This window comes from Chelonoidis abingdonii, chromosome 7 (genome assembly GCF_003597395.2).
Source record: "Chelonoidis abingdonii isolate Lonesome George chromosome 7, CheloAbing_2.0, whole genome shotgun sequence".
Lineage (NCBI taxonomy): Eukaryota > Metazoa > Chordata > Testudines > Testudinidae > Chelonoidis > Chelonoidis abingdonii.
Window position 1 is genome coordinate 54636371 of NC_133775.1, and position 20189 is coordinate 54656559.

At 38.5% G+C, this 20189-nt stretch overlaps 2 protein-coding genes across 9 annotated transcripts in view; both read left to right on the top strand.

The window, feature by feature from the left end:
• Positions 1 to 1561: 1561 nt before the first annotated feature.
• Positions 1562 to 6925, top strand: LOC116826628 (protein Niban 1-like). Its single transcript, XM_032783470.2, has 2 exons — positions 1562 to 1592; positions 2697 to 6925. The coding sequence occupies exons 1-2, from the start codon at positions 1562 to 1564 to the stop codon at positions 4007 to 4009; spliced, it is 1344 nt and encodes a 447-aa protein (XP_032639361.1). The 3' UTR covers positions 4010 to 6925.
• A 4040-nt stretch (positions 6926 to 10965) lies between these two features.
• EDEM3 (ER degradation enhancing alpha-mannosidase like protein 3) overlaps positions 10966 to 20189 on the top strand; it is a 67838-nt gene continuing 58614 nt past the window's right edge. For 5 of the 8 annotated variants that reach the window (XR_012656263.1, XM_075067869.1, XM_075067868.1 and 2 more), the window contains exons 1-3: positions 11011 to 11077; positions 11110 to 11346; positions 14178 to 14223. Coding sequence is in view for 7 of the 8 variants with exons in the window: in XM_075067869.1 (XP_074923970.1) it covers positions 11189 to 11346; positions 14178 to 14223 (204 nt within the window). In the remaining variant the exon portion in view is untranslated. Of the gene's footprint in view, positions 11347 to 14177; positions 14224 to 20189 lie in introns of all 8 variants that reach the window. The other 3 variants (XM_075067874.1, XM_075067873.1, XM_075067872.1) reach the window with 2 other exon arrangements.

Below are 20189 nucleotides of genomic sequence, written 5' to 3' on the forward strand. Positions count from 1 at the left end.
CAATACAGCCATACAGAATGTGCAATATAGTCAGAATTGATTTAAATGGAGTATGTTTAAATGTTTTATGGAGCACTTCTTTTTGCATTCTAAGCAAGTGTAATAATTGCACACATTGTCTTCTTGGCGACTTTAATTTTTATTCTAAAGATGTGATTGCTATACTATTTCAAGATGAACTGACCGGATGCTCACTTGTGCTCTCACCTTTCTCTGTCTCTCCTGGCTGGCAAATTCAACATCAATTGAAATGTAAAGAAAAAACTAAACTCTTTTTTTGACTCAATATTGTTCTTCAATGTAACTTTGTCAAAGCAGCCATACTTACCTCATGCCCCACAGATTTAATGTATAATGCCACATATACACTCAACAGCTTGCCACCCACAGCCACGTCCTGTTCCTCTGGTATGGCAGAGTTGACCCTACCCACATAGCAAAAAAAATTATAGTAAATTTATATATAATGCTCGCCAAATGCCTGAACAATGAAAGTAGCCCGAATAACTTAGCCATACTTTCTTTCAGACTTTGCCCAATTTAGGGCTGTACTGTAATTTGCCAGGAGCCATAAGGCTGCCAATTTTTAGGTATTGTCCTCTGGGGCAGGTTCTCAGCATTGTAGTGTTGTGATGCTGTTCTGCTTCATCACCTTCTTCCCCCTCAAAAGAGATTTCTAGGTTTATTTTAATACAGGCTGCAAGGTGAGAAATACCTTTGTCAAAATTGACTGTCAGTCAAAAGAAAAGAGGCAGCTATGGCCCTCCAGGACTATAATGCATCTAATTGGCGTAACATTACAATTATAATTGTGCTGTAGATTACTGGCTAGTATTTGTTGGCTACATACCTCTACTGGATACAATCAGAAGTGCTTAATTTAGTGTCATGAGCTCTATACTGTTAACACCAAAAAGAAATACCTCTTCAGCCAGTGGTTAATGTAGACAGCAACAGTCTTAATACCAACCAAGATGGTAGAGGGAGCACTACTTAACCAAGCTGGAGAGAGGGGAGATATCTTTGCCTCTAGCTTCTCATTACATCAACCCCCTGCCTTTAGCTGTAGTGGCAGTGGCCTATGCTTTGGTAGTGGGAGCATCTGGGTTTCATCTCTGTTGTCACAAAAATCTGAATGGCTGGGGATGACCACACATCCCTTATTTCAAAGGACCATCTCTTATTTCATTGATTTGTTGCATGAGTAAAGGAAGGTGTTGCAGAGCAGTACTTAAAGAATGAAACTGTTGATTAAATCTTGTTTTCAGTGTAGAAATCAACCTGAAGAAACCTAGTCCTTTTAACAAAAGGTCTCCTTTTGTGTTCTAAGACTGCATTGAATTGCACATCTAAAATGAAAATCAAGGATGTGGCTTCGTGTTTGAGACTTTGCCTGTTAAAACATTCAGAAGTTTTTCTACCTAGCCCTCTGTTTTTGCACTTTGAAAAACTATTCTTATATGCACTTGTAACACAAGTAAGGAAATGCTAGGAACACTTTAGAAAATTTCTGGAAAGGTAAAGGTTCAATGGCTAAGTCAACAGAAAATGCTTGCCATAAATGGATACCCATATGCTTTATTGCAAGGAAGGTACTGTGTGTAGGGGAAAAGGTGGAGATTTGAAACGTGGTATCCAGCTCCTCTTCCTCCCAATTTCTTAACACTGATGGAAAGCATATGTTCAGTTCCACCTCTAATGCAGTAGTAGAAAGAATATTTTCCTTGTGTAAACAGACTTGGGTTGCAGAAACCTACTACATTTTTTTTAAGGCTGCACTTCAAATTAAGTAAATATCCATTGTGCATGTAAAGAGTTTTATAAATTGGTTTAAAATGTATCAAAACTGGTCATTAGTACCATTTTAAACATTAAATTGAAGTTTATGATAATTCCATTGTATATTTCAGGACAGTAGAAAGGTGTGCTTGAGAGAGAAATACATGATATACTAAGGGAGAAATGGAGTTTCCCTAAAACATCCCTTAAAGCATTTTCCTGTATTTTTCATGTGATTTTCCATTATTTCCAGTCATCAGAGGTGGTCACCCTAGAATCTGAGGCACTGAAGTGATTTGCTCAAGGTCATATTCAATGCTAATGCTGGGCAGCGTCGGCACAGGCTTCAAGAAAATATAGGACAACTGTGTAAGACACTCTTCACTGTTTTATTCATGGCAAAATCATTTCCCAGTAGGGCCATTCTCAAGCTTAAAAGAAGTCATTCCTCAGAAATCTTTTTTTTTTTTTTTTNCAGCCATTTATGGACTTAACCACCATGAATTTATCCAGTTCTCTTTTAAACACTGTTATATTCCTAGCCTTCACAACTTCCTCAGGTGAGGAGTATGGAGTACTTCTGGCCCAAAATCTAGGTTTTGCAATTTAAAACAAATGAATAGAAATATTTATGATATTTAATTAAAATAGCTCTCTAGTTCTATATTTAAATATCCTCTTATAGTGTTGTGAACCCAAATAGAAGCAGTCTGTTAGTGAATGAGAAATGGGAAGTGTAACTTATTATTAACGTCCCATTGTCCAAGCTGAGTGAAATGAAAAAAAGCACAGATAATTAAAATTAGGCCTTGTTAATAATCCATGATATTAGAAACATAGTAAAGGAGTATTTTTATTTTGAGTGTTCTTAAAACATCAGTTTTTTTAGATCCATTTGATCTTTTTATCCTACTTAGTAATAAAAGAAGCTGCCATTCTGAAGAAACACAACCTTTTTGAGGACAACGTAAACCTGCCTTATGAAAGTGTGTCCAGTTTAACTGACTTGAAGACCCCTTCAGGATCAGCACAAGCCAGTCCTGCTAAGCAACTGTCCACCACTTTAACAGAAACATCAGATACTGAAACTCAAAGTAATGAACTGCTTGTTGTGTCAGAAAAAATGATCCAGGAGAAGTCTCATGATGCTGCAAAGCCATCAGACAATGAAGAAGCAGTTTATGTCAATGTGTCTAGCAATCCTGCAATTAGTAGAGAAAAGGTGATCATTACAGACATCACTGACAAACCGGCATCTCATCCTTTTACTCCTAACGAAGAAAAGGATGTGGAGGCAGTGATAACTTCCCAGAATGAAAATGCGGTGGAGACAGAGTTTGGAGGAAACACTGAAAAAGAAAATAAGGTACAAGAAGAGGAGAGAAGTCTTACAGTCCCTGGTACTGTGAATGAGATCAGAAGCTTGCTGATGGTGACAATTGAATTACCAGCAGTTGCTCCATCTGACAACAAAAAGGAAATGGCAAATGAATATGAAATTTCGAAGTGGCAGGAACATGGTGAAGAGAGTGATGAAAACAGCAAAACTAATGCAGAAATTGGTAAAACAGACCAGGTAGTGAATAAAGAAGTAGAACATTCTGAGCTCAAGGTGGAGCAGCCACCTCCTTCCAGTTTTGGTACAGGCGATATGAATTTAATGATCTTTTCAGAGGCAGGCAACCATGTGACTCAAGCAGAATGTTTGGAGGTCTCTGAAAAACTGGATGTGTCTCAAGAGTCAGAGGCAGAAATGGAGACTAACCAAAGTGTCTGGTATACTGGTCTGGAAAGCTGCAAAAGTCTTCATGACAAATTGCAACCAGAGGCACACACCGAAAGCATAGTTGGAGACAGAAGATCTGATCTGGAGGAAGCAGGTGAAGATCACATTCATGCTGTCCCACTGGAAACAGAGGCTGAGAGCTTTCCTGGGTATTCTGCTGAAAGTCCTGATGCAACACAAGTACCCATTCTAAGTATTGAAAACTTAAGAATAGAAACAACTGATGATTTTCAGGTTTCGCTAGTGCTAGAGGAAGATGAGCTTAGCATGGCAGAGGTTACAGTGGATATTAAATCTGAAAGCTTTACTGTTACTGCAAGTGATGAGTGTCAGCCAGCAGGTGCACCTTCTCTATGTGCTGAAATCACAAGCTCAGTAGGAAGTGAAACTGTCACACAAGAAAACAGTGAGGAGAGTTGTACAGAGCAGCACTCTGAAGAGTAAAAAGTGTTCTTCAGAAATATACAGCTCAATCCTGCAGCCTTACTCTCTCCACCAGTTCTCTTGAAGTCAGGAATATTCACATGAGTAAAGACTGCAGGAATGGGCCTAATTGCAGCGTTGCCAACTCTTGCAGTTTTAGCACAAGTTTTGCAGTACTTGGAGGGTTTTATTACAGGCCCAGTTGCTGGAATCAGGTTATTACCTGCAAATTTCAGCTTTTATTTAAAAAAAAAAAAAGTTGATTTCTAGTCCTTGCGGAGAAAAGCTTGAAAGCGTGACTCCCTAAATGCTTGAACACCTCAAGGCAAATAAAAAGAACCAAAAATTTATTTTTAAATCTCACAGATTTTAAGATAACTTCATGTTTTTTGGGGGGCCAACTCATGTTTTTTGAATGGTTGGGACTGGCAATATTACAACAGCTCTTAGCTGAAATTAGTCAATCAAAATGCTATTAAATGAATTCATTTAGGATCTGCATTCAGTGTGTTAGAAGGAAAACATTTAAATCTCTCAAGTAATTAAACAGGAAACAAATAATTAGTAGGTTGTTCAGCAGCCAAATTGCATGTAAAGTCTGAATTTTCCAATCTGACTGATTACTTAAGTATTTTAAAGTTTTGACATAGATTAAGACAATGAAATGTTCAGATTTTTTTTGCTATATTTAAAACTGGGAAAACACTGGGAGCAGGTTTCTCAATCCCACTCTGCACTTCTGGGTTACACAGCCTTTCAGAGCACTTTACAGCTATTTTCTTTCTTTTCTTTTTTTGAATCTAATGAGAATATTTACAGTAAAACCAGCTAGCACCCTTATGCATCACCTACCTACTGCACTTCCTAGTATCCAGTACATTCACCCACAATCCAAAATACTAAGTTCTGAACTGCAGTACTGCCACACGCATAAGACTGTATCACCAAATCTCAAAAGCATGGGAAATCGGAATGAAGTATGAAAAGTCCCATATACCATAATCATATTATTTACTCTCCAATTTCTTGATGCAATGGAAGGGAAAGTAGCTAAGGAATAGCCAGTTGTGCTTAGGTTTTGGGAGACAAACTGGTCATATTTTCAAAAGCAGCTTCAAAAATTGGCAATGCACAGAAAATCATAGAAGGGAAAAATGGAGTTTTAGTAAGTTGAGCATTAAAATTGTATCTGCAATTTTAGAGGTTGGTTTAAAAGTTTGTCCCAGGGAATAAGTACAATTTAGTGTGAGTAAGGGTTTCAGAATTGGACCCATAAAGAATAATACTGGGAAGTAATGTCCTTTTCAAGAGATGATAAAGATCTGACAGCATAACCTCAGTCTTGTTGCCATTTAACTGTAGGAAATTTTGTAAGGTCCATAGCATGAGACAATCAAACTGTTATACAGTACTAACAGGGAAGTGACACTATCTGAACAGACAAACATCTGTTTGGAAATGCCATGATATTGGTTAACTTGATCAAGTGGAAGGTTGCTGTTGTGAAATAAATGCTACTACAAGGTGTATTCATATATCATAATTATAGGAATAAAGTAAAATACAAGATTTTTGGTGGGGGGGACTGATCATGAATGTTTGTTTGATGTAGAAATGTTCATTACTAAAGTCTCACACAACCGTCAACTAACTGTCTTATGGATCATTCCTGATAAATATATTTTTTAATTGATAGTGAACATTAAGGAGTGATTTCAACCGTGCTTGAAAATTAATCAGTGCATGTCTCTTGTAACCATTTCTTTGGTGGAAGGACATATTTTCAGTATGGAATTCTGTGTGATAGAAGAATAGCAGGATAGTAGCAATTATCTCCTTCATACAAGACTGCATTTTACAACTAAAGCTATTTAGAAATGAAATTCTTTTGATGTACTTTCTGTATCGGGGTAGGCAACCTATGGCACACGTGAGGGCTCTGCATTTTAATTTAATTTTAAATTAAGCTTCTTAAACATTTTAAAAACCTTATTTACTTTACGTACAACAATAGTTTAATTATATATTGTAGACTTATAGAAAGAGACCTTCTAAAACCATTAAAATGTATTACTGGCACGCGAAATCTTAAATTAGAGTGAATAAATGAAGACTCGGCACAGCACTTATGAAAGGTTGCCGACCCTTGTTCTATATGTACAGAACAAAAGAGAATTTAACATAAACGTTGTCCTCCAAAGTAATATTTAATCATTCACATTACAGGTTTAGATTTGGGGCAATACTTCTCTGTACACATTTGGTAATTCAGTGTTGACTACAAATGTTTAGTAGTTTTGGTTGGGTTTTTTGTAAGTAGAATAGGGAGAACTGAGAAGACTCATCTCGTATATTATCTTTTGTTCTACAGTTTTGAATTCAAGTTATTCATATCAGTAGGTGTTTGTTCTGTGTTTTTATTTACATTTTTCTTGGTTTCCTATGTACTAAGATTAAGGATAAACAGTTGCATACCCCAACTCAACATAGTCTTGGAACATTAAATGTATTTGCTTTATTCTGAATGGAGCAGCACAAAGCAGACTATGGTGTCAAGGATCTGCCCCTTGGTATTTCCATCATTGGAAGGTTGCTTTGGACCTTTAATCAACAGAAATAGTTTATTGATGAATCTTTTTTTTTTTGCAATTTTCTTAGCATTTCCAGAAACATTATCCAGATTGAATTTTCTTAAAGTATGGCTAATAAGACTTATTCCTTTACCTCATAAACTGGGGGTGTAAGAATTAATTGGTTAAGAGTTCTAAAGTGCATTGAAGAGCGAAAGAGCTATATATGTATTAAGTGTTGTTGTTGTTGTTGTTATTCTATTTCTGTTGGCTACCAGCTTGAGTAGACAAAACAAGAAACACATTATAACTTGCTTATAACTTTGTAAAGTGCTTATAACTAAATAAAATATGGTCATCGCTTTCATTGCTGGATGTCAGAGGTGGGTTTTTAAGTGAATTTGATACTTGTGAGAAATACCAGATGCAGTTTACTTCAGATCTCATTCATGCTGGTCCATATTTTTATCAGAGTGGTCACTAGAGAACAATCTCAGATTATTGCCAGCTGTAGATTTAAGCTCTGATGCTCCTGGGTGATGCTGTCTCTAGAATAGATATTGTCTGTTTAACCGTTAGGCTTAAAAAAGTTTCTTAAAGTGCTGAAATTCTGAATTCACTTCCATTTGTCATAAACCCAGGCTGTGAGTCCATGTACTTGAACTCTGGACACTGGTGAGAATAAGAGAAAAATATCCATTGTAGCACTGTGGCTTTACAGTTTAAATTACAACAGAACCAATATCAGTGCTGGGAGACCGCCTTTCTTCTCCAGGCTGTTTACAACCATTCAAATAATTCTTTTTAAATCCACTGTTAAATGCAACAAGCTAATGTCCCATAGAGAAATATTTTTGTTTACATTTTTTTAAAATTAGAGTTGGAATTGTTTCTAACTAAAATGTTTTAAGTCATATTTTCAGTTCCTTTACCCTATTTTTTGCTATTCAGGGCATTTGAAGTAACGAGATTTTGATTTAAAGTCAGAAATCATGTGACATTATAAGTACTTCCATAGTTTTGTGTTCGTACAGTGGCTAATACAATAGGGTCCTGATCTAGGACTAGAGCTTCAAGGTGCTACAGTAATAGAAATAATAGACAAGCCAGGATGGCAGCAACATGGAGGGACTGGGAATTTGGGTAGGGAATAAGCAGCAACTGGTACTCCATATGCTATCACACAGACTCCCACATGAACTTGTAAAGTGGAAACCAGCTAATGTGAGGACACGAGGACACCATTGAGAAAGCTAGGAGGGAGGGCAGAGGAGTCAATCTCAACCCCATAGAGCAAAATGGAAAGCAGCAGTAAATGACAGAGAGGATTGGAAAAAACTGGCTTCTGTCCTGTGCGTCAACATTTGTACAGGGAGGATGTTATTTTAAAAAGCAACAAAACCAGAAGAGTTCCTGAAGAAGATAATCTTCCACTCATGCATGTCACTACAATACAGCCATACAGAATGTGCAATATAGTCAGAATTGATTTAAATGGAGTATGTTTAAATGTTTTATGGAGCACTTCTTTTTGCATTCTAAGCAAGTGTAATAATTGCACACATTGTCTTCTTGGCGACTTTAATTTTTATTCTAAAGATGTGATTGCTATACTATTTCAAGATGAACTGACCGGATGCTCACTTGTGCTCTCACCTTTCTCTGTCTCTCCTGGCTGGCAAATTCAACATCAATTGAAATGTAAAGAAAAAACTAAACTCTTTTTTTGACTCAATATTGTTCTTCAATGTAACTTTGTCAAAGCAGCCATACTTACCTCATGCCCCACAGATTTAATGTATAATGCCACATATACACTCAACAGCTTGCCACCCACAGCCACGTCCTGTTCCTCTGGTATGGCAGAGTTGACCCTACCCACATAGCAAAAAAAATTATAGTAAATTTATATATAATGCTCGCCAAATGCCTGAACAATGAAAGTAGCCCGAATAACTTAGCCATACTTTCTTTCAGACTTTGCCCAATTTAGGGCTGTACTGTAATTTGCCAGGAGCCATAAGGCTGCCAATTTTTAGGTATTGTCCTCTGGGGCAGGTTCTCAGCATTGTAGTGTTGTGATGCTGTTCTGCTTCATCACCTTCTTCCCCCTCAAAAGAGATTTCTAGGTTTATTTTAATACAGGCTGCAAGGTGAGAAATACCTTTGTCAAAATTGACTGTCAGTCAAAAGAAAAGAGGCAGCTATGGCCCTCCAGGACTATAATGCATCTAATTGGCGTAACATTACAATTATAATTGTGCTGTAGATTACTGGCTAGTATTTGTTGGCTACATACCTCTACTGGATACAATCAGAAGTGCTTAATTTAGTGTCATGAGCTCTATACTGTTAACACCAAAAAGAAATACCTCTTCAGCCAGTGGTTAATGTAGACAGCAACAGTCTTAATACCAACCAAGATGGTAGAGGGAGCACTACTTAACCAAGCTGGAGAGAGGGGAGATATCTTTGCCTCTAGCTTCTCATTACATCAACCCCCTGCCTTTAGCTGTAGTGGCAGTGGCCTATGCTTTGGTAGTGGGAGCATCTGGGTTTCATCTCTGTTGTCACAAAAATCTGAATGGCTGGGGATGACCACACATCCCTTATTTCAAAGGACCATCTCTTATTTCATTGATTTGTTGCATGAGTAAAGGAAGGTGTTGCAGAGCAGTACTTAAAGAATGAAACTGTTGATTAAATCTTGTTTTCAGTGTAGAAATCAACCTGAAGAAACCTAGTCCTTTTAACAAAAGGTCTCCTTTTGTGTTCTAAGACTGCATTGAATTGCACATCTAAAATGAAAATCAAGGATGTGGCTTCGTGTTTGAGACTTTGCCTGTTAAAACATTCAGAAGTTTTTCTACCTAGCCCTCTGTTTTTGCACTTTGAAAAACTATTCTTATATGCACTTGTAACACAAGTAAGGAAATGCTAGGAACACTTTAGAAAATTTCTGGAAAGGTAAAGGTTCAATGGCTAAGTCAACAGAAAATGCTTGCCATAAATGGATACCCATATGCTTTATTGCAAGGAAGGTACTGTGTGTAGGGGAAAAGGTGGAGATTTGAAACGTGGTATCCAGCTCCTCTTCCTCCCAATTTCTTAACACTGATGGAAAGCATATGTTCAGTTCCACCTCTAATGCAGTAGTAGAAAGAATATTTTCCTTGTGTAAACAGACTTGGGTTGCAGAAACCTACTACATTTTTTTTAAGGCTGCACTTCAAATTAAGTAAATATCCATTGTGCATGTAAAGAGTTTTATAAATTGGTTTAAAATGTATCAAAACTGGTCATTAGTACCATTTTAAACATTAAATTGAAGTTTATGATAATTCCATTGTATATTTCAGGACAGTAGAAAGGTGTGCTTGAGAGAGAAATACATGATATACTAAGGGAGAAATGGAGTTTCCCTAAAACATCCCTTAAAGCATTTTCCTGTATTTTTCATGTGATTTTCCATTATTTCCAGTCATCAGAGGTGGTCACCCTAGAATCTGAGGCACTGAAGTGATTTGCTCAAGGTCATATTCAATGCTAATGCTGGGCAGCGTCGGCACAGGCTTCAAGAAAATATAGGACAACTGTGTAAGACACTCTTCACTGTTTTATTCATGGCAAAATCATTTCCCAGTAGGGCCATTCTCAAGCTTAAAAGAAGTCATTCCTCAGAAATCTTTTTTTTTTTTTTTTGCTGGGGGGGCGGTTGGGAGAGACTTGGGTGAAAGGTCTATATTTGCCTTTTAATTTCTGAGTCTTTGGAGCTACATGCAGATGCTGGTTTCGAGCTTGTGCTGAATCCCGCAAACTTTTTTGTTTAAATGAAAGCTGTGGTTCTCACATAACCACGAGTCCAGCATCTGGGGCTTTTAGAAAAACGCCAAATAGCATGACACTGCTGCGAAAATTGTAATAGTGGGAAATCCCCCTTCCCTTAGGCAGTAAATTCTCCTGTGTGGGGTGAATGCTGAGAAACAAGACATTTGCCTCACACTGAGTTGTTACATGCAGCAGGATGAGGGGGGCTCTAGAGCCAGCAAGAAGAGCTCCCAAGCCACTGCATTGGCTTGCAGGACTGCAGCCCCCTCACTGTCCATAAGTAAGGCCCTTTATATAACGTCCTTTCAGGGCAACTCACAAACGATCCGTCCCAGGGTACAGAGGAGCCTTGCGGCTCAGACTCATGCAGACTACAGCTCCCAAAAGGCCGTGCTCCCTCCAGAATTTAGCGACAAGCTCGGGGTGGAGCGTTGCATGCTGGAACTTGCAGTCCCCGCGCACTATCTCCCGAGCCAATAGCCGACCCCTCCTTTTGTCCACGTCTCACTCCACTAAAGTATTTCACCGGAATCACGTGCCACAAACGGACCGCCCCCCCTCCATCCCCTTCGGCTCCGATTGGTCCACAGAGACGCCACGTGACGGGCTGAACCCGGAAGCCGCGGAAGAGATAGTTTCCTTGGCTACGACACAGGAAAGCGAAGGGCCGGTCCTTTCCGTTTGCGCATCGGTGGTGCTGAGAGCGACAGCAGCCGCCGCCAGGGATAGGGGCGGGCTGCGAGCGGCGAGCGGCGAGGATGGGGCTGAGCCGGGCCTAGCGGGGCGGCGGGCAGCTGCTGCCATGAGCGGAGCTGCTAGTGGTGAGGGGGGGAGCGGGGACCCCGCCGCTCGCTGGGGCAGATGGAAGCTGCTGGCCCTGGGCCTTCTCTCCGCCTCCTCGGTGCTGGCAGCCGCCCCGGGCGCCGGAGCCATGAGCAGGGAGGAAAAGCGCCGGCTCGGGTAAGCGGGGAGACGCCGCGGTGGTTTGCGGGAGGCGGGGTTGTGCGCAGCTGGCGAGCGCTTACCTTTACCGGCTCCAGTCGTCGCCGTCCCTTGGGGCGGGTGGAAGTGGCCACCGTCCCCTCTGGCATCCCTTTTCCGGGAGGGCTGACCGCTGTGGCTGCCCTTGCGACAGCCCCCACGCTGTCAGGTGCGTCTGCAGGACTCAGCCTCTGCCCCCGTGGAAGGGGTGCGGGCGGACCCTGTTGCTTGCCCTTCTCTGAGCGTGGGGAGCACTCCCCCTTGGGGCCTGGCCGTTCCCCCGGCTCCCACTGGGGTGTGCCTGAGCCGTATTCCGCCCACGCATGGATCATCGGCTGATCCCCCGCACCGTCAGCTAGCGACCTGTGTGACGTTCCCAGCCTGCATCAGAGCGGTGCCTAGCCCCTCAGAGATGTGCTTTGATACTTCCCTGAATTTTTGGTATGACAGTCCCAGTCACATCTACCTGCCTATCAGGTCGTCATCCCCCCCCCCCCCCCCGTGGTTGACACCCCTAGTATCTGTGTGGTCGTGAAAATTTTAAGTCAGCCATTGTATATAATTATGGGCAAAAGTGGTCAAAGGTCAAAACCATACTCACTAGGTGTTCGGCATGTTGGTCTAATTATGACGGTGTTTCTGGAACAAGTCAAGGTTTTAGAGCAATAAGAGATCACATCTTTCATATTGATAAGAGTTGAGATCATCCCTGCCCAGTCACTGTGAGCAATCAAGTAGATTGTTTAGGGAGCCCAATTTGCATGTGTGTATAAAGCTAATTATTTAAAGGATAAAGAGTACAACATCAGTGATGAGGTATATATTCCAGTGCATAGAGTATGATTTTTTTTTTTTTAGAAGGCAGTTCTGCAGTCTGATCATTATTGCTACATAATTCCTGTGTCACCTTGACAATTTCATTACCTCCTTTGTGCTTACTGTCATCTTCTGTAAAATGAAAATAGTAATATTTCACAGGGATGTTGTGAGGCTTCATTAAGAGGTTTCATTATACAGTTATTTGATCATTAGGTAAAAGGCATTTAATTATAATATGTGCGCTCATTGGATCTTTTATTCAAAGATCTCAGAGCACTTTGAGTACATCACAAAGGCTTGAAAAATACCTTAGCTATGTGTTCCTCACATAGCCACCCAAGTGGTTTAGACTCCTTTCCCTGGCCTGTTTACATTTTAGGTGCATTGTTTAACTAGTTATATTCTGGGTGCGCCATCTGGGTGCTTTGCCTGTTTTGCAGCTAAATTGCAGAACTGAGGCCATCAAATGGTTATAATTGGTGAAATGACTGAAAAAGGCATCATTGGGGTCCATGTTTATTCTTTTTCCTACGTTAAAAAAAAAAAAAAGTAATTATCACTCATCTAAACAAGTTTAACTGCCAAGCCAGTAAACTCAGTTGGGTGTTTGAAAATCTAGCTGAGTTCTTCTTGCCTCTTATATCAGCTGCAACAGTAACAGATATTTTGTGAACACTGATGATGCCCAAGTCAGAATAGAATCCAATTTGCCCTGTATTTGCATTACTAATAGGTTTTTCCCTACTATCTTTTATTAGTAAAATAGTCTTTGCTAAGACAGGAGGCAGCTATTGAGAGAGTGAGTGCCATTGAATATAGTGACATTTCAGATCATGACCACTATTTAGACATTACAAATATATACATTCATAAATAATATTGAAACCATTTTTTCTTTACTTACCAAGATTGTAATTCAGGGAAAATATGGAACCTGGTAACTTATGATTCCACTAACATGTAAAATAGCTTTTGGTGTTGATGATATCAACTGTTGCAGAAGGCACACAGAATTATGTACTGGGGTTTTGCTGAATGAGGAGTGTGCCTCCTGACTGGTTCTTAGATCGATAAGGTGGGTGCTTCTGTTGGTGAGAGAGAGAGAGAAAAGGGTTTCCAGCAATACAGCTCTTCTTCAGGTCTGAGAAAGAAACTCAGGGTGTCAGCTAAATACAAGACCAAACAGATTGTTTATCATAAGTAGTTATCACATATGTCTACATTGGCACTTCATCAGCAAAACTTTTTGTCATTCAGGGGTGTTTAAAAAAAAAAACATCTCCCTGAACCATAAAAGTTTTACCGACTAAAAACCAGTCTGAACAGCACCCGCTGCTGCTTGTGGGGAATGGAAGTTTTTTGTCAGCAGGAGAGCTCTCTCATGTCAACAAAGAGTGGCTACAGTTGCTAAAAGCTGCATATTATAGACATGGCCTAAGACCATGATTTTTAGTATCTAGCAAAGTATCTAGTAGCCTATTTGGTCTTTTCAGTATAATAATTGTGGTTAAAAAATGTAAATATACTGCACTGGAAAACTGGATTTTATGATTGGGAGTTCTTTTCTCTTTGCAAGTGCAACGCTCCCAAAAACAAATCATTGCACAATAAACGTAGGGACTTGAAGAAGTGTTGTTCAGAAGAAGCCCCAGTATTGGAATAGCAGTAGTGTTACAGGACTGGCCTGTTGGGGGTCAGTTTGCATACCACCTGCTACTCTTGGACTATCTTTAGATAGTGTTTCATTCTCCTCTCTTTCATAAGGTCCAAACAGACCATAAAATATCTTACCACTGGTTGTTTTACTTCATCAACTTTACTTGGGCAAAGTTCCAGAGATGAAGTCAATGTTATGTATTTTTATGGGCATCTGATATTAATCTCCAGATATTAAACTACAGTACTTTTATTGTGTTAAAGTTTGACAAATAGAAGAGGAAATATGAAACTGATACTTATTTCAATAAATTTTTTCCTGTTCCTTTTCTTAGGAATCAAGTGTTAGAAATGTTTGATCATGCTTATAGCAATTACATGGTAAGTAAAATACCAATTTCTTCAATTATGGTTACACATAAATTAAAGTTTGTTTTGCATTTGTCAGCAGTTTTATCATCAACCTAACAGATTTAAAAAAACTTGCTGAAACTCTATTGGGGGAAAACTGAAGTTGAAGTTCGTATATGCAGCTTATATGATTTTCTTTTGAAATGTCTGCATATGAGAAATATGAATGTAGGGGGACAGTAATGTTTGATCACAGGAACAGTAGCTAGGAATTCCTGACAGGTTACTTAACCTATACTTGATTTATTTTTTTTCCCCCCCTAGATCTGAAATGCAGTGGTCTCTAAGAATTTAAGTGTTTGTAAAGATAATTGAAAATAAAAAGTGCTAAGTTATGGAATTTAAAAATATTTTAAAGGGAAGATGTTGCAATACAGTCTCAAAGTCCGATTTTTCCAGTTGGATCCTTACAGTTGGTCTATAAAGCTAAAAGCTGATGGGGCTCTGTACAGATAAACCTGCATTTCAGGATCAGGACCTTTCTATGTAAACCTGCTTGCTATTCTTAATGTAGTGTATCTCCTTTTATAAATTTCTTACTAAATCAATGTTCCCTTGATTTATTTGGTAGCATGAGACCTCTGAACAAAAATGTTGCAAAATACCTACAGACCAAGAACACTTGAAAAGATTCGTGTCTGTAGTTATCAAATTCTAGTGAACACAATAATTGTTAATTATGTATTGGTTGTGCCAGTGAATATCAAAATGTTTTATATATTCTTGCAGATAACTTTTGATTACACTTTATTGGCCTAACATTAATTATGTAACCTCATATTTGCCTTGTGATGTTATATTTGCTGTAGATTTTGCAGCTTCTTTGCTCACAAAAGTTCCATTTCACCTAATAAATAAATAAATAAAAACACCTCTAGCATCAGACCCATATTACATAACCTGGTGCTAAATAGACAATTGTAAATTAAGTGGTCCACATTTGCTACTATTTATATGATGTGTGTGTGTGTGTGTGTGTTTGTGTTGTAATTTAGTGTTGTCAAAACAATTTTAGGTCTCTTTCAGTTGTCTTGGACATGAAACTGTTTTGTTGTTTAGTCAGTCTTGTTATAGCCTAATGTATTAGTTTGGTCCTGTTCCAGAATAAATATTTTTATTTCAACAATAGAATTTTTCAATTTAAAATACAGTTATTGATAAGAATACAATACTATCAATACACTGAAATGGGAAACGTTGAGGGGGAAACAGGTGACCCTTGTTAACTGTACATCTGAAAATCTAAGGCCATCCAAAGTTTTTTCCACAGCCCTGAACGGCATAAGTTATACTGACAAAAGCGATAGTGTAGACATGGCCTGAAATACCAGTCATTCTTATGATACCTTAGTTTAGTAAAGTATGTACTTCTAACAAAAACATTTTAATTGTTTTCAACTTTGTATTTTCTCTGCTGGGGATATACCTGTTCTTATTACAACACAGACCTTTCTTTAGTAAACTGCACCTGCTCACACATGGAAAACCACTGTCCCTTGAGAGTATGTTGACTGTACAGCTCGGTATTATGCTGTAACCCTTTAACTTCCAAAGAGGTTAAAAGTTAATGAGACATGTAAATAGATAATGCATACAGTGAATGAGATTCTTTGCTGTTTATAAATACCAAAGGTATTAAAGCACAGAAGAGAAGCTGTTGTGAGAACTGGTTTTTGTTAAACATGTTCAGGTATGTAGGCTATGAAATAATTTCTAGAGTTACTTGAAACCCAACTACATAAAAATGTCTGGCTTTCAATCTGCCTTGCTCTGTCTTTTTTGCTTCTAATTAGAGAACCTATCTTGCCTAATGTTGGACAAAACTCGTCAGTCAGCTGAGACATTTGTGCTTTACTTTGCATTACTGTAAATTTGAAGCTAATAGCTGCCTTCTCTACATTTGTGGCAAGAAAATGTTGGGTTAAGAGGAAGTATGACTTCAGATATCCTGGAAGCATAAATGTCAAAAGGATATTTATTTGCCACGTATGCTAGAGCATTAAACAAACAAGTCATATTCTGTGTTTGTTTAACTTGAAGTAAAGACTGGAGTTTCAACCTTGACACTGATAGCAAGAAAATTAAGTTGTGTGGGGTTTTTTTTAAGCAGTTGTTGAGACAAGGAGCTGAAAATTGTTGATTTACTATTTCTGTGTTTTTGGACTTGAGTGGATTAGGCTCACATTTCATGTTTGCATGCAGTGGGTTATCTTTTATACTTTTTCATATGTCAGTTGGGAGGGCAGATAGTAGCTTTTTATGCCCTCACTGACAAGTCTGATAACTAGGAGCATTTCTTCACGCTCTCACAAAGGATATGTGAAAAAACAGTTGTTAGTCCCTTGGGTAAATAGTCCTAATCATACAGCAATGGCAGCCGTGTGCATTTTTTTCAAGTGGACTGTAACAATGCTGTTCTTAATTTGGAGTCCTGACATAAACCAAACAGCCCTATTTGTCAGTCAGGACATGTTCTTATGAATTTAATACATACAGATGTTTTAACCTATGTAGTTTGTATGCCAAATTTTGATCTTAATACATCTCTTTATCCATTGATCTCAATTGAATTGGAAGGGGGTATAACTCAGGACAGCTTTCGGCCCATAGTCTTAACCCATCTCTAGATAGATCTAGATAACTAACCTGTATTCCCTCATTTTTCAGAGTGTTTCCTGCTCTTCAGGATGTAGACTATTACTTTTGTTTTAGTGAGTAATATTCCCTTTCTGTCTCTCTTGAAGGTAGCTTTATCAGAATTACCTGATTATTGGCTTTGTCCACAATTTTAGCTAGTGATCTCTTAATTTTGAAATTGCTTCTACTTCACAGTTCATGAATCAGTTTTTCACAATAATTGTACAGTGTACAATATTTGAAATGAGAGCTATTCCCTGGCTCTGGTAGCTGAACTCAGGAAGAATAGAAGGTGGTGATGGGAGCAGAGTTTTCAAAGAACAATAGGCCCTCAACTGAAAAACAACCTATATTTTTTCTTCCCTACCCCATGTGTCTGGGTAAACAGTCACACTAATCTGTCACAGCACATTCTACTGCCTATATTTATTTGCTGCACATTTGCTTCTGTTATGCTGCTCATTAGATTTCTACTCTCAGATTAGAATTAGATAGTATAATACAGCAACCAGTGGAACTGAGGTAGACATGTTCTATCACTAATTGTTCCCTCATACTACATGTCTTATAGGAAGTCAACACCTTGCACAACATTTATTTTAAGTATTTTTTGGTCTTCAGAAATAGGAAAATAAAGCTTTATATTAGTGATTCTCATAACTTGCCAAAAAACCTGGGTCACTGTTCATAATTAAAATTTGTACGTATGTTTTTATTTCTTTACATATGTCATTCTGGTAGTGGTTTAAAAATAAAACTGTTTGGTGAAAAGGTTTGAATTTACTAGCCCAAGTACAAAACATACTTTCCTGCCTTTTCCTCTGTTGATTACTAAGAAAAAAGCTAGCACTTTATGTGCTTGTCAAAAAAGCCAGGAGCAAATAGAATTTTGAAAAGCTATTTTAAAAAGAAACTTAAAAATCAAGTCTTACACCAAAATATTTCACCAGTCTCTGGTATCACTCTTATTTCAGTTTCTGACTCTTCAACTTTAGTGCCTTTTATTTTGACAGTTACCAAAACTCTGAACTAGGGCCTTAAGGCTTGATTTTGCTCACATTGAAGTCAGCTACAAAATTTGCGTTGACCATAAACAGGTATTTTATTCAGCACACCTGAATTGGACTATACTGACATTGCTGATATTTCTGACTGACTGAAGGATGCTAAGTACTTAGTGTTAAGAGCAGGGGTCGGCAACCTTTCAGAAGCGATGTGCCGAGTCTTCATTTATTCACTCTAACTTCGCGTGCCAGTAATACATTTTAATGTTTTTTAGAAGGTCTCTCTCTATAAGTCTGAATATTATATAACTAAACTAGTGTTGTATTGTAAAATAAACAGTGTTTTCAAAATGTTTAAGAAGCTCCATTTAAAATGAAATTAAAATGTTGATCTTACGCTGCTGGCCCGCTCAGCCCGCTGCTGGTCCTCCACCGGAACAAACTAAATCATTTGCCTTGAAATCATAAAACATGCAAAGTTCACTAGCTATTCTTCAGAGTGAATTTTCAGAACAGAAATGCACTTTAACCCAGATAGCCATGTGCCTCGCCAATTACTCTGTCTGTTCAAGTTATCATACAATCAATTAGAACCTTTCTATCCAAAAGCACCTTGGACAAGATCTATTACCCGATTATCAATATATTTAAGTTTTCCTTAGTTTTGTATTGATTATTACTACCTTTCAGCGTGCGTCAACATTCACGTTCTAGAACTTTTGAATAAAAAAATTAAATAGTATTTAGATATGCCATATTTGTATTTTTCTGAAACACACATTATCCTTGTGCCACAGTAAGCTTAAAAGATGCAAAATCCATACCAATGAACCACAAATACAACTTAATCCGAACATCTTTCCACTCCCTTTACCATGGAATTGAATGTGTAAAACTTAACAATAATTGTAACAGCATGGCAGTTAATTTCAAAACCTAACCCCAATAAATAAGAGCCATGAGAAAGAACTTCTCAAATGTGTGTGTTCCTGATGAATCGGACTTAAGCAGCTAAATCAAGGTCAAGGTACCTGCCACAAGCTGTACCGTCATATCTGTCCTCCTGTCTCCTGGTCGCGCGAGCTTCTGGACTTTTACAACCAAATTTTAAATTAACTAAAACGAACAAGCTGAGATTCTCCTTTCATTTAGCTCTAGCACATACTTATATACAGCTCAATGATGGGCCGAGATAAGAATCTCTAGATACTGTACTTTATTTTGTTATTTGTTCATAATAAAAAACAAAGATCATTAATTCATACGCAAAACTGACAAGCACTACCCCACTCTGACGTCTATCTAGCCACACAAAGGATACTGTGGTGGGTGTAAACATTTTTCAGTAAGTGCCTATGTCACTTAGAAGTAGAGCTGCATGGAAACTTTTCATCCTACCAAAGGAAAAAGAAAAGTTCAGATTTAATAACGATTTTTCTTTTCTGCATCAGGTCAAAACAGAGACGTTTCACAATTATTTGTGAAAAATGGGAGGACCCAATATATTCACAACCAGGTAAGGGTTACTCACCTAGGATTTGGAACACTCTGGTTCGGAGTCCCTGCAATCTGATTCAGGGATAAGCTAACCGGGGTAATAATTTAAACCAATAAGCTAAGAATTTGTGCCTGCTTTAGCTGGGTGATGTAATGAAAGTTACAAATATAGAACGCAAAAAATAGTCCAGCATTATACCCAGCAATAAAACCTTCTGCAGAAGAAAAAGAACTGGAGGGACTTGTTGTCTCTGTCATTAAACTAAGGGCGCAAACGAAAGTTAGGTGAATTTTAGTGGCCTGATGCGCAAAGGTGAGCTCGACACACACTCCATAGAGGAGGCTTGCTTTAGATGCGGACGAGTACGCAATACGATTATCCTTTATAGCAGAGCTACACACTACGTGATAAATGAACATCATATATATTCGATACCATGCCATCTGTGTGCTGCCAGCAGGACCTCCTATGTATCCATGCCTGCAGGTGAACCGATACTAGTAGACAGGTTTCATCGAGGATTCTGCCATCCTTCCTGTAAGTGCATCAGTGAATGATGCATTCAGGACCAAGAGGTGCATGTGTCGAAGCAGAGACCTGGAAGAGGCAACAATTAGACAGCCAAAACAAAATTTAAGACTAAGTGAGTGGCAGTTAGCACACTCGCAGTCACAAAGAGTATCTGAATTGTTCTGCCAACTAGATCGCCTTGTGTGGCAAACACAGTATAAGGGTGAGTCATTGTGTACTGTTTCACCCAAACTGATACTCACATACAAAAAGGGATTAGAAACTTG

Coding starts and splice junctions, on each gene's coding strand:
- LOC116826628 (XM_032783470.2), top strand. CDS start 1,562: ATGGATACCCATATGCTTTATTGCAAGGAAG. Junction 1,593..2,696: donor TATGCTTTATTGCAAGGAAG/GTACTGTGTGTA, acceptor TATCCTACTTAG/TAATAAAAGAAGCTGCCATT.